The following is a 15,024-nucleotide window of genomic DNA, read 5'->3' on the forward strand; positions in this document are numbered from 1 at the left end:
GTGAACAAAACTTCTAAACTGGAAAAACTAGTGAGTAATTCTTTGTTATTACATTAAATTATTCCATATTTGATTAACTTTGCTCCCTGAATAAAAAATAATCTTTTGTGTAAACCAGGCTTGGTTTTGACATTTGAGTTGTGCTACTCGGTATTTCTTACCCCAGCATCACCACAATATATCTTTTTTATTGATAGACCAAGAATAATAAACAAAAATATAAAGCATCACATCAACTTTTTATAGGCAGAGAAAAATAGAGGGTATAATTTTATACAAGACATCTAATAGGACCAATTGAAAGCACAAAGACATAAATCACAACTAATAAAACGGTTACAGTGAACATATTTTAACAAAGGGTGGGGAAAGCACAAGCGCAATAACTTGAAGAGTGTATAAAAATGACAAATCTTCCAAAATCTTCCCTAAAGGGTCAATACATCAACCATGGGTTTGAAGAGCCCATTAGGATCAAGACTGGTGCATTCAAGAACACTAGAAGCTCTTCAAAGGGCTCACATGTCTCAGATTAGTAGATGCTACTGTTTCTGAAACAATCTTGAACTATTGTTTGAAGGTTTAAAAGGTTGAAATTGTAAAGAGATCAAAACCGACCAGCTTTTGGAGTACAATCTTATGGCTTTGTAGTTCTCTTTGAGTCCCTAAAATGTTAAAGATTAGCACCACTGGGCTGGCATTAACATCAAAAGCTGGTTTATTGTAAGTAAGCACTGTAAAAAGAATCCCACTGTTGTCCATGTCCACCCACTGTGTCTTTGTTTAGTGTTATAAAAGGAAATCCGTCCACTTCCAGCACAGCGGGTGGGTTAAAGAAAACGTGACAAAAGCTAAGACTAAGCTTTTCTATTCCAACTTAACTTTCCCAAAAGTGACTCCACTTTTTTGTTCATTTCTGAGCTTCTTTTTGTTCTCGTAATAAAAAACCATCAACATTATAAAGGTTGATGGATATATTATAACATGTACTGTATGTACTACATGTACATAGACCTAAAAAACAGGGACATTAGATGAAGCAACTGTTAATTACATGCCTCTGTTCATCTAAACGTTTCCCTTTGTAAAAAGCTGTGCTTTGTTCTGACACTGCCTCGTCTCCACAGGTAGAGAAACATGAGATTCATATCCTCCACCTGCTGCAGTATCTTCTGTGTCATGCAAAAGCACTGGGTGCAGACAATGTCTTCACATAACACATCATCACCCTATTGTCTGCAAAAAAAACAATTGGTATCAAAATAGACTTAAGTCATGCATCTTCTCTTTTCACTGGTTTCTGTACATAATTCTTTTGCTTGCTGACGGTCCTGAGTGTGCACAAAGTCAATATCACTGACGGCTTAAAATAAGAGCAATGTTATGGACTGCTGAGAGAGAAAATTAAAAAAGCAAAGGCATCTTCCTGCTCTCTCTGAGCAGCTTTCTGCATGGTATGAAATCTTCAAACTACATTGTATGTCCAGTATTCTAACGTGTAGTTTGCAGAATAATTCAGTCTGTGAGATGTTTTCCAGTTCTCTTTGAAGGCCTGTTAAATACAATGTCTACGTCACTATACGATGCTGCAAAATTATTTTGCATATTGGCAAAGCTTCCTGAAATCAATGCAGGACATATTTCACATTACACTCTGACAAGAACCACTAACAGCTGTCTTTGTGTGAGCTTTGCCAAAATAACCTTACATGAACATTAAGATTTTACACAAGTGTATCATCATCGTCATTACATCTGATGAATGCTGCTATCTTTAAGTACTCAATTGTGGATGTAGAGATTTAACTCCACTGGATCCTGAAGCATCACACTGCTTATTAATCTGGCACATGATTTTCCAAAGTGTATCTTTTTCAACTAGAAGAGGTGGAGCAGTTTGATCAAAAGTTTGACTAATTCCTTGTTTACCCATATTTTGTCTGAACCTAAAATGTGCAGTTAAACATCATCTCATTTGCATTGTCAGAGGAACACAGGCTGCATAAAATGACAGTATGAAAGCATTAACAAGTATTCATGCTAGGCTTACAGTATTTTCCTTCAAACATTTTTTTGCGAATGGTGGTTGAACATTTTTCTTATGTTACTCATTTTCAAACCGTCTTCATAAGCTATCAAATGCCCAGATACAGGAGATACAAGTCAAAATGAAATGCACGTAACATTATCTTAGTTATGCTTTAAATGCTTAAAAATTGCAATTTTTTATCCATTGTTTACCTTAACATCTGTACAAAAGTTGTAAAAAAAAGAAAGAAAAATAATAATTAAAAAAATCTCTTAAATGAAAAAATCTCCTCCCTTACAAACAGCCTTTCTGGCACTTTGACGCCAATGAATAAAATGTTTCCATCAAATACGTCTGGAAATCATTTAAACACGATACTGCTTTACTGCACTTGTCCCCTTTGCCACAAACAAAATGTATATAAAAAGTGCTACTGACAGCTGGTGGGGAGGAGAGACCAAGTTGCAGGTTGATGATTGGCTGAGTGAGTGAGAGAGTGAGTGTGTGTGTGTGTGTGTGTGTGTGTGTGGGGGGGGGGGGGTGTATTGTTTTTCTGGACTCGTGAAGATGTTCTTGTCTGCATGTGTTTTTTTTTTTTAAGTCACTGACAGGAAGTGGGAGGATGCAGAGTTTCCCTAGGAGACGCTGGAGCAGCGGATGCTGGGGGAGCCCATCTGTGTGAGCACCTTGTCGAGCCACTGCAGGGGGCCGTTCAGGTGCAGCTCGATCCAGCAGGGGGTGCTGGTCACCGTCTGTCGCCTGGGAGAGACAGGGAGAGCAAAGAGAGGTGTTAATAAACAGAGGACTCTGTTTATAGAAAGAGTTGTGTGAGTAAACTTACAAAGTCAATTTTCAGCAAAGTGGAACTCTACTTGTATTACAGAGCTGGTGTGAGGCAGAGGAAAGACACTGACCTCAGAAAAAACAACAACAAGGCACACAAACCTGGATAAATGCAGGTTGGAGTTCCATCCAAACACTTTTTACTGAGAGTTACAATGAATCAACCTCTTTTCTTTTTTTCTCTTAATATTTCAGTTTTTATTTAAAACCCTGAGACCTGATCTGTCTACAAGTATTTGTTTTTTACTAGTTCATCCAAACTATACTTCAACATGTTTATCTAACTCAATATTAATATGATGACCACGGCCGAAGCTCGCCAGCCTGTGTGTATCTCAAGCGTTCAAATATAACTATGAGAAAATCAATTTTACACACAGACACACACACACACACACAAACACACAAAAACACAAACACACAAACACACACACACACATATGACACTCCATAAAAACACTTTTTCAAACATTCAACCTCATGATCTCCATACCCTGTGGCTTTTCCCTGATTAAGCTGAGAGCAGATGAAGGGCAGATGTGTTCAAAAATAATACAATAGATGCTAAAGGAGTTAAATGACAGCTTTCATGCCTTAGTGCAGAATAAAAGGCTGACATTCGGTACAGAAAATACTGCAGACACTGGAATATGAAGCTTAAAAGAAGGGGGGCAGACTCTGGGTAGATTTCTGGTTGCAGCGTGCTTTATCCTGTGATGGCCTTGTGATAACCCCAACATCCCCTACAGCTCAGCTTTTTTCTCTTCATGAACCATGTTTGACACCACAGAGTTGCAGTGACACATCAGCAAGTACAACAGAAAAAAAAGGCTGATGTTATGTTTGCAGAAGAGAAACCAAACCATTACATATATCTGTCCTTCAATGTCACAAAGAGCAAGAAAACAGATCCTATTTATTGTCACACATTCAATTATAATGCATGCAACTGATTTCACTTATGTTTTAATAATTTACTGTATTTCATGAGTACTTGAAATACTTTTCCACTGACAATAAAGATGCAACATTTACAGATGTTGTTGATCCTGAATCCATGTTTATATTTTTGGTTTTAGTTTTGGTCACTGTTTTTCACGGAATCAAAAAATAGCAGGTAAAATGAGAGGGTTAAAACTACCACCTAGGGTTACCCTGGGAAAAGACTGAGGAGTGAGGAGTGGGTGGAGGTAGACCTGGAGGAGGAAGCCGACTGGTCCAGTAACCTGAATCCTGTTCTTAAGTGTCTCCACATGTCAGAGTTTGGTCTGGACGGGACTGTGAAGCACTCGCTCACACCACCAAGGTTTCCCCCCTTGGGAAAGCCTCCTATGCTGAGCTAACTTTTAACCAATAATCTGCTCCCCTTTCACTCTGGCTCCTCCTCTCTCACTATCAGTGAGTCAGACTGTGGAAAACAGGGAGGCGATGGAAGAGGGAAAGTCTGACATCTCTTTTTTTGAAAAAACCCATGTGTGTCTTTTTAAAAATAGTCTGGCGTGCCTACTGGAGCCTGTTTCTGTTGATGAGGACTCGGCGACGTCATTCAGTGAATTCACCAGAGTGTGAGCAGATGCCTGGGAGCGGGGGTGGCTGGATTGCTGGGTTGTGGGATGTGATTCACAGACTGTTTGTTTCTATTGTCTGTGTTTATATTAAGGCTTATATTAAGACGTCACACAAAGGCTCTGAAAAGATGGTTTTTGGTTTTATCATCTGATAAGCAGCTCAGCTCTCTAGCTGTCTGGGTTTACGGTTTAGGAAATGAGTGTGTAGTAATTGACCAAACGCCTACCTGTACTCAGCTCCCCAGCCTTTGACGAAGCTCATTCTGATGGTGCACATCCTGGTCAGCTGGTACACAGCCTCAAAACCCTGGTTGACCGACTGGGCCAGCAGGGCAGCAAACTCCTGGTTGTTGAAGATCTTCAGGTTACATCCTGGAGGGAATAACCAAGACAAACAGGAAGTCGGGTCACAAAACCAAGTCCTGTTCAGTTTTGTGTTTTACTGTAGTCAGAGATGCAAATTAAACTAAGTACATTCAGCTGAAGAGGAACTTCGACTTATGTAGACATCAGACTCTTTATCAGATCTTTGGGAGTTTTACGCATGTGAAAAAAAAAGTGGAATAAAACATTTTGTGGCTTCAGACTCGGGATGTAAATTTCAAGTATTTTTCGTGATCAATCTTAAAAATGTTAACGTTTAATTATCGATTAATCATAAAAAAGAAACTTAAACATTTTCCATTTCAAAAACAAAGTCAAATGCGTTTTTTCCCCTGAATCAAATTTTCCTTCACAACACAATGTATATTACTGATGGTATTTAATAGCTACGGATCTTATTGAGGTGTTCAAAACGTTAAAGACACTGAATATCAACATGTGGATCAGGCTCAGGCTGATCTCTACGGACATACAGTCATATAAAGTGAAGGTTCAGACTTCAACAAGGGAACTGAACAGAAACATATTTCAGACTCAAAGTGTCCAGTTTTCTATCTACTCGTTCTTATTGAAAAAAATAAGCATATGAACACTGTCAGGTGTCAGCCTGGAGCGCAACCGGGTCATAATCAGTCAGTCAGTCGCAGCCCCCAGCTGAGCGTCTCCTTTAGTCAGCTGATTCACATCAAAACATGCTTTAAACTTAAAAAACCTCTAGACCACATGATGTTTTTTCCACTTGATAGAAAATGGAAACAAAAAAATGTGTTTGAGTAAGCTCTTAACAATCAATTAATCGATAGTCGATTAATTGTTGACATCCCTACTTCAGACAGAGCTTATATCTCATTATCTGCCTCATTTGTTGTCACTTGAGGCAGTGTTAGTCGTACTTAAAATAATCTTGGGGTGTAAAGTAAGAAGAAAGTGAGTTTGCCGGACTGCTGTTGCTCTGTTGCAGTCCTGCGCTACATTATGTTAACTATGGACCATGTTGAAAAAGAAGAACTGGGGGGTAACAGCTGGCTTAAATGTTCTGTGCTTTCTTAAAAAAATGTTGTCCCTAAATATTTGTTTAGACTGATTGGAGACCAAAGAATCTCTCTAACATTGTATAATCAGCTGGTCAGTGTTTCACATTTGATACAGATTTTTCTTCTTTGAGCACATGCCGGAAAAATGTAACAGTGGTTTTAATCTGGCTAACAACATGTGGATCTAATTCTTTGGTGTTTTTAACTGAACACACACTTCTTGTTAATCTGAAACAGTTCTAAAAATCTGACCAGGTCTAGAAATAAGATGGCAGACCTTTACTTGTTAGTGACTCTAGCTGTTATTCAGACATGGAATCAACAAATCCAACTGGCATTACAATGACATTAAGAGATGCACGTCAGAATCTCGTGACTCAGATAACACTTCTGTGCTTTTGTGTCAAAATCTTCCATTTGATGACAATCCTTCATGCGAGATTCAAAGATGTGATTAAGTTTGGAGAAAACTTGTAACACTCCCTTCACTTTCATAAGTCATGTGGTAAGAGTAAACAGACTACTGTGGAGAGGAAAAACTTGTATTTTGTATCTTGTACTGCAAGAGTTATAAGACATCCACAAGAGCAAATCTGTATCCCTGTCACAGAGACTGCAGGCAGACATGGGAGTAAGGGAACACTCAACTTTATACCTGACTTTTTAATGTAAATGTAATGAAATGTATACATAAGGACCTAAAAAAGACATATTTGGGTTCAGGGACTTGCTCAAGCTCATTTTGACATGTGGACAAATGGAGTTGGGGTTTAAATTACCAACCCTCTAAAAAGTTTATGACCCACTGTACCACTGCTTCTCTCCATTTCCAGTTTTTCCTTTGATATATATTTCTAACCAACTCCTTCTCTCTTTTACTTTTATTTTCTCCCCATTTGTCTCCCTCTCTGCTCTGTCCTCGCTCCCCGACTATCTCTCTCTGTTACTTTCAGCCTGACACTCACCTGGAGGAATCTTGCAGACTGTTGCAGGGTGCCAACCGTAGCGCTGGTTACAGTTGGGGCTCTGGACAAAGATGGCGCTGTCACTGAGACACTCAGCAAACACCTCTCCTCCGATGTAATACAGCCGAACACCACGGCCTTGAAGAGAACACAGACAGGACAACAAAGTCCTCAGATTAGACAGTGAATGAAGAGAAGTGCCTTCTTTGGTGTGATAGGAAGAATTATGTGACATTAACTGAATAATCATGTGTGCAGAGTCCTACCGATGTGTCTACGTGTTAACTCCACAGCTGCGTTGCGGTTGACATTGGACAGCAGACCCAGACAGAATCGCTCAGAGTTGGAGGGGTCTGTGAAGCCGTCCACTGTCAGCGAGGGTTTGCGAGGCGTGGAAGGTCTCTCCTACTCGCTGGTTTAACTCGTAGTAAGAAATAGAGCACCAGAAGGCCGGCTCACAGTATGTCACTGGTTGAAGGTCTGACAAGGAGAGACAGAGAAAGATACAGTTTGTGTTCAGAAAAACAAAAGGACATATTATGTAAAGACGAGAATAAAGACTGAAGATTGCAGGGTTGGTGTGCACAGACAGATTTATATGAAATTGAATGTTGGGATAGAATTACATAAATACAAAAGTAAGGAGACAGGAACCAAGTTTATCAGGTTAAGAATGGGAGTAAATCAGAGAAATTATAAGACAGGATGGAAATAGAGAGGTAACAGAAGTAAAGAGGGGGTAAAATGGGGGACTTAAGGGGGCCGTGGTGGATGTAGAGGGAAAAAAACACCACCAAAGAAAACATTTGCCAGAGCTTGCGTCACAAAATGTCAAACCCATACGTTGTTTCCCAGAAGCTTTCACCAGACAAATGTGGAAACTCAACCCTCACTGGTGGGATGCTGGAGCCAAAAACGCTCAAATTACAGGCTTATCCATGATAATTTTCAGTAACTTCAACTGGTTCTGGTAATTTGCTCTTTTTCCCCTCAACTCGGCCGCTCTGAAACAACTTCAACATTTTGTCCTTGGCTTTTAAGTCCTGAACCGAGCTGCCAAATTAAACTGGTCAGATTGTTGTTATTCGCCAGCAGCTTTCTGGCCAAGCCCCCTGGCGTTTTTCCATCCTGATAGAATAAACGTAGGATACTGTCATTGATGTGAGTGTGGGCTGAGTGCTAGGTTGGCCTGTTAAGCAGATCACAAGGTGCAGGGAAGACAAAGACATCTTTCATCACCTGGTTTCCTCTTACAGAACTGGAGTGAAATCAAACAGAGAATTCCCACTGGGGACACACGCTTCAGAAACATTTGTCTGTAATTGAAGGGAGACAGACAGAAAAGCACACAAACACACACTCAAAGCACACACACAGAACACAGCCCTTACCTAAGTTGCTGTGTGTGGGTGAAACAGGGTTGGGTGACAGGTTTGGGGAGCTTGTGTCCATGCTGTGGGTCATCTGGTGATCGCTGGTCTCCCCATCCTCACTGAGGTAGCCTGGAGGAGGTGTTTCTAAGACACAGAAAAAAACAGAAAGAAAACAACTCGTCTCATTTGTTTAATAGTTTTCTATGATGAATATGGTTAAAGTCTCTGCTGTAGCTGCAATATACAAAAAATACATTATATACAAATGAACTTCAAAAACAGAAGGACTTTTAGAGGATTCTGACAGTGAATGAAAGATCCTTGTTTATAGAAACGTATGGCTGTGTTTTATAAAAAATATATATGAAACTTATCATCTCACAGTGTTTGACCCTGGTTGGTAAAGAGGATGATTACATCATGTCAGATCACAATGAGAGGTATTCTGATGTCAGGCCATGACTAACCATCATTTTAATTGCAAAAAACTATCATCCATAATGGAATTAAATCCTTTGTGGTTTGGTCGATAAATTCTCAGAAAAAAAGGTTAGAAAGTAAACTGGCGTTCCCAAACTCACAGGATAGCTTGTTCATATATTTTGTTTACTCTTCAACCAAATAAAATTCTTCGGTTCACAGTCGAAGGAGAGTAAAGACACTCAAAAGAGGACTCTCTTTTCAGAAGTTGGAACCACTGATTTTTTTGTGTCTCTTACAGAAATCATTCAACAATCAAAAAAGCAAAATACGCCTGCCGATATCGCCTCAACTTAGAAATAGGATGTACCCAAAGAAGTCGGCTATGTGTGCAGAATATAGTAAAGAGGTAACAAGATTTGTAAGCACTATATAGACATGTGCCCATATTCAGGATTCAGTAGAAATAGTTTAAACGTTGAAAGTTTTTTTTAAAGAGGATCTAGAGATGGACTCAGTATGCCTTCTGTTATTCACAAATCGAAAGACATACGCAATCATAAGCTGCTGAATGTGTTAACCTATGCTGCACTGACAATGCACAGAGGTACCTGAAGTTGCTAAGAATCTCTGCAAACTTTTGGATTATGTATAAAACACGGATGAACAAACAGAGGCCGTATTAACAAAGACAATGGTAACAACTAGGAGCCCTCATGTGTTCAAAAACTCTACTACCTGTCCTAATGCAATGACACCAGCTTGACACTTTGTTATTGTTGATGATGTGTATGATGTATCTTAGTGTGAGGTGGAATCCTGATACCTGGTATGTAGTTGCTCTGGGGCTCAATGCCAGCGGGGAAGTTGGTGTTTTCAGGGATTGAATGGCTGTAGTCATCTAGAGGTGGAAACTCAGCGGGGATTTCTGTGTGTCTGGGCACCAGCACTGGTGGAAGAACTGTATGATGGACAGAAAGACAAACATATTAAACAGGTTTCAGTGTAAAATATAAAAAAAGTGATCATTCCATGTCTAAAACTAACACTTTAACAACAAAATAAAATAAAACAAAACAAAATAATCAAGTATTAAAATAAGACAAACTGATGTGCTACAAGTCAAAGCTTATCTCTCAACAACTCCAAGCTTTCATACCTGGTGTCTCTACTCTCTGGTAGTGGTACGGGTTGACACACACTTCATCCTTCTTCGTGTGGAAGGCGTACTCGCACAGCTCCACCGCCCGCAGCTCATGGTGGGACTGTAGGTCGGGCCAGCGCCACAGACGGCAGTAGATGACATGAGGGAGACCTTTTCTGTGGGAAACCTGCAGACGGCCATCAAGAGACCTGCAGACAGAAGGAGAGGAAGAACAGCAGTTTGTCAGTCATCTTCAACCTCAAAGAAGTAGGATTGTCAGGACAGAAATACAGCCTCTGTTTCCCACTTGAAACTTGACTTGATTTTCTGGGAAACTAATGACCCTTACCCTCGTGTTTTTTATCCCTGTATTCATCGTTGAGTGTGATTTTTTATAATAAAGGTCATGATGACACTGCTTTGGATACAGGTCTTTGCTTATTCTCTCATCTTTCGTCTAGCCACTTGGTAACCTTGCTTAAAAATAAAAATCACTTATTCAGCACCGTGTATCTTGAATTTCTCCAATAAAAAATGTATGCTATGGCTTTGGCTTATACTTTTGTCTCATTAAAAAGATGTTTTTAGCGATTTGATTGTAATAACTGCTGCAGAAATTTGATACTTAGAACCCTTTTCTGAGTCTACTCTAAAACAATTAAAATATATCTATATATGATTTTTAAAGCCACAAGTCTTCTGTCGCACTATTGATAATTCAGTCTTGCACAACATATCAGCCAGAAGGTTTAGTGTTCAAGTCTGGCCTCGACTCTCCCTCCTGCTGATGAGGGTCCCAGCTGTGTGTGGACTGGCGATGAGCTGATGTCTAATAATAAACAACCCAGAATGTGATCACAATATGGACAGCAGGAATTTCATTGTGTTGTATAACATCTGCACTCATCTGGTAAACAATACTGCAGGCAGGATGATGACACAGGCTGCCGGATAGAAATGAACGGTAGTTAAGCATCGCAGATTGTCATAACAGGGACATACCCTGTAATCTCTGAGCACAATGACCCATGAAAGACAGAAAAATAAAAGCACTAATCATCTTATGCAAGAGACAACATCCCCATATGGCCCTGCTATCTCAACACTGACTCACTCTCAAACACAAATACAGAGAAGGGGTCAAAGTCATGAGCTAAAGCCCTTTATCAGGACCAATGTCTGTCCACAAATGAAAGTAAAAGCTGTGAGTCGTTGAACCACTGAGAGCTCTGTAGTGCCCCATCTGGGTCAACTATTGTACATCCAGCAAGAAGAGAGTGCGGGTTTAATTTTTCATAGCAGAAGCTTTTATGTGCCGGTTCTTTACTCCAAAAAGGGCTGGAGAGGGTGTGAGTCGGGGGAGGGGGGGTGTCTTGAATTTACAAAGAGTGTCTGAGTGCTTTATGTGCACACAAGCATACAGTAGAATACAGTTTAAGGGGGCAAGAGTGGGGAACGGGTGGGAAAAGGAGGAGGGGGGCTTCAAAACTGAAAAACATCCCAAAAAACCTCCAGAGAAAGAGCTGGCACCGATTCACATCACAAATCTTCATTCAAGGCTCAACAAGGACTCAAATCTTATAAACAGTCATTTGAATCAGAAGAACTTTTATCCACCGACATTCTGACCTGATAAGATTCTCTGTAAGATAAATTTCAAATTATGCAGTCAGAGTCGGGGAGTCCTTTGTGGACAGACAACTGTTATTAATAATTTTAGTCATTAGTCATTTTTGGAACTTTAGGGACTTAACACCTTGGTGGTCTGGTAGCTATAGTTAACTGTAAGCAAGGGGGATTTTGAGCCTTGGATCACATGTTTATTCATGAATAACCTCAGAATAATCACTTTTTCAGACATCTCAGTAAACCAAATGCTCTATTGTCTGGATTCATATCATCAGCCAGGATAGCTTTGTAATTTAACCTCCTACAAAAAGTGTGTGGATAAACTTTACTGCTGCTTCCAGCTACTTGAGACAAACCAGGACCCTGTTTGATGCCCCGTTAGGTAGGTGGGGCCTCCGGATGCCTCAGTTAAGAGTTGGATTTCTCAGAAAAGAAACCAACTACTTGCCTGATATTTGAGCTGCAAATTTGTGCCCATCTGTTGAGACTAAATCTAAGTTTTAATTCAACCAGCGTGTTATATAGAATCTGCAATACGGCCTACTGCGGCTGAAAGGATGACAAAACAACTACAGCTTGATCTGTTCTTTGAGAGGTCTGTCAGCAGGAGGACAAACAAACAAACATAATCATTTCTTTCTTTTGAATGAAGTTGGATCAACTATTTCGGATGCAACCTGAAGATATCAGGAAACTCTCAACGTTGTTAGACTTTTGTAACAAAGTGTCACACCAATTTGTGTGATTCATTCCACTTGATGGCTCAAATTTGCATCTTTTCTAGACTCTATAAATGTGCCAAAACTTTTCTTTGTATTAGTCTGAGTACACCTTCAGAGACATGACAGTGAGAATCTGTCCTCAACATGAATTGCAAATTTCAGCTAATCAACACATAATAGTATAATGATGATGATGGGCGAACCTGAGGAAGAGACTGGGGAAACTCGTTGTTCGCTAACAATAAAGTCAGAATAGTAATTTCAGTGTGGTGCTCTATTTGTTATTTTCCAACAATATAATATGTGTCCTCATACAGGGCGTAAAATTAACACCAGCCAAGCGCCAATGGCGGCTAAAAAATTAGTTTGGCGTGTAAGGCAAGGCAAGGCAGCTTTATTTGTATAGCGCATTTCATACACAAGGGCAACTCAATGTGCTTTACATTAAACATTAAAAGCATTGGAGACATTCAGACAAGCATAAAAGAACATAATTAAAATGACAAATATGATAAAACAGAAAAGAAAAGGAAAATTAGAAATATATTAAAAATTACATAAAAATTTGAATTTAAAGGGAGTTAAAATGAGCTAAGAAAGGAAGGCAGTGGCAAATAAAAAAGTCTTAATCTTTGATTTAAAAGAGGTGAGAGTTGGAGCAGACCTGCAGCTTTCAGGGAGTGTGTTCCAGATATATGGTGCATAATGACTAAACGCTGCTTAACCATGTTTCGTTCTGACTGTAGGGACTGAAAGCAGACCAGTACCTGATGACCTCAGAGGTCGAGGTGGTTCATAAAGTAGTAGCAGATCAGCAATGTATTTTGGGCCTAAACCATTCAGTGCTTAATAAACCATCAGCAGGATTTTAAAGTCTATTCTCTGACCGACAGGAAGCCAGTGTAGAGATCTAAGAACTGGAGTGATGTGGTCTACTTTTTTGGTCCTTGTTAGGACTTGAGCAGCAGCATTCTGTATGAGCTGCAGCCGTCTGATGGACTTTTTAGGGAGTCCTGTAAAGACCCCGTTACAGTAGTCTAGTCTGCTAAAGATAAATGCATGGACCAGTTTTTCTGCATCCTGCTGAGACATAAGTCCTTTAATCCTTGATATATTCTTAAGGTGATAGTAGGCGGACTTTGTAATTGTCTTAATGTGGCTGCTGAAAAACAGAAACACACACCTGCCAGTGGCCGATGGAGAATTTAGTATTGCATGTGAGGTTTTGTTTTCATACTTTCGCCCAATGAAAACGTATGGTAATTATTTTAAATCATATAAGGCATGATTTTTTTATTTGGCCAGTGAAAAATATTTTTTGGTTGGTACATTTTTGGAGGTCACTAGCCAATGGCAGATGAGTTAAAAAGTTAATTTTAAGCCCATGTGATAAATTTAGCACGAATGGAGTCTTTCTTATTGTACATCACAAAGCGCCAAAGCAACATCACGCAGCTTATTCTCACTCACTGCTGTCTCCAGGAAGGGAGACTTTATTTTGTACACAAATGTAACACAACCACAAGTAAGAGATCAGAGAACACACACTTGATGCTTTTAAATCAAGAAAAAACAAGAGCTCACTCTGCTTCTCATCTCAGATTTGAGAGACAATATTCAGCAATGCAGAAAGATTTGTCTGACTTACAAAGAGCAGAGAAACAAACAGAAACACCTTGTGCTGTTTTGTAATCAAGTCAACAGGATTTGATGGCTGTATTGTCACATAGTGGTATTAGGCTCTTTTTTCCTTTAAAGGGTCAGTGTCAGGGCTCATGGAAGCTTTCAGTACTTATGACTGCAGTTCCTCTTTCTGTTACAGCTTTCTGGTGTTTGGCATGTATTGTAATGATTTATTGGGGCTGTTTCCTTTTACCACATTGAGCTATTTTGCTCTGTTCTTGGCTGATGCTAAAGAAGCTAGACTATTTAAGTGCTCTATAAGTGGCCTGAGAAGTCACTTAGAAGTGTTCTCCATTTACACCAACTGGTATTTAAGTTTAGGAATCATCTGCAGCTTTGTTTTAAGAGGTATGGAGAACTTAAGGACATATAAAGACATGCAGAGGGTTGGCAGCTTTGAACTCACCGCGGAGATGTCACAAAGGCTGCTACACACGTGAATCGTGGGAAGTAAAGATTAAGACATGAGGGAAACACATGAAAACTGAACTTGCAAAGAGGAACAGGGATCACATGAAGGCACTTAACTTTAGAAAACAAGATTTTTACAAATCATGAGTTGCCAAACAGCTGGAAAAACCTCCCCGGACGTTTTCTCAAAAGAAGTGGGTTATTAGACCAGAAGAGATTGTATCTGTTGGTCGGTTATGGTGGTTGCACTGTAAGGTGTTCCTTTGCTCTTTTGAAGCAGAGAAAGTCAAAGCGTAGATGTGTCAAGAGAGGGCTGATCTGATGTCAGAGGTATGTGTGTTAGGTTCTGCAGCTGAGTGGGTGTTTGGTGGGGCTAGACTCAGTGTCCCTCTTTTATGTAAAGCCTCTTCCAGTCAGAAATCTTTTTTCTTCATAAAGGGTTACGGTAAAAGTTTGGTATGAGTCACGCAAATAAGCTGAACTGCACATGTGCAGTACAGCACAAAAGAGGATCTTCAATCCAGAAACAATGGATATGACTGATTGAGGCTGTAAAAATCATCATCATTCATCCACGGCCAAAACAGAAAAGTTGGACCACAAAATAGGATTCAAAGCCTTCTACAGTTTCCCTCGTCATTCTGTTATATTCATGCTGTGTGATGTCTCAGTGGTATGCACAAATACACATATGAAGCACAAACAAATAAGCAAACTTCTCCTTGACATGTTGGAAATAATGTTAAATCAAAATCTGCATTGCCTGGAGAAGCAAAGGGAAAATCGACAGGGGAAACCAGAACAGTGAGTTTCTGGACA

At 39.8% G+C, this 15,024-nt stretch overlaps 1 protein-coding gene across 1 annotated transcript in view; it reads right to left on the reverse strand.

Moving 5' to 3' along the window:
- Window positions 1-227: 227 nt before the first annotated feature.
- smad3a (SMAD family member 3a) overlaps window positions 228-15,024 on the reverse strand; it is a 48,225-nt gene continuing 33,428 nt past the window's right edge. Inside the window, 8 exon segments of the mRNA XM_034680012.1 lie at window positions 228-2,788; window positions 4,668-4,812; window positions 6,824-6,961; window positions 7,090-7,204; window positions 7,206-7,303; window positions 8,215-8,340; window positions 9,443-9,577; window positions 9,776-9,969. Of these exon segments, the coding sequence (XP_034535903.1) occupies window positions 2,665-2,788; window positions 4,668-4,812; window positions 6,824-6,961; window positions 7,090-7,204; window positions 7,206-7,303; window positions 8,215-8,340; window positions 9,443-9,577; window positions 9,776-9,969 (1,075 nt within the window). The 3' untranslated portion in view covers window positions 228-2,664.

The sequence above is a fragment of the Notolabrus celidotus genome, chromosome 3, assembly GCF_009762535.1.
Source record: "Notolabrus celidotus isolate fNotCel1 chromosome 3, fNotCel1.pri, whole genome shotgun sequence".
Lineage (NCBI taxonomy): Eukaryota > Metazoa > Chordata > Actinopteri > Labriformes > Labridae > Notolabrus > Notolabrus celidotus.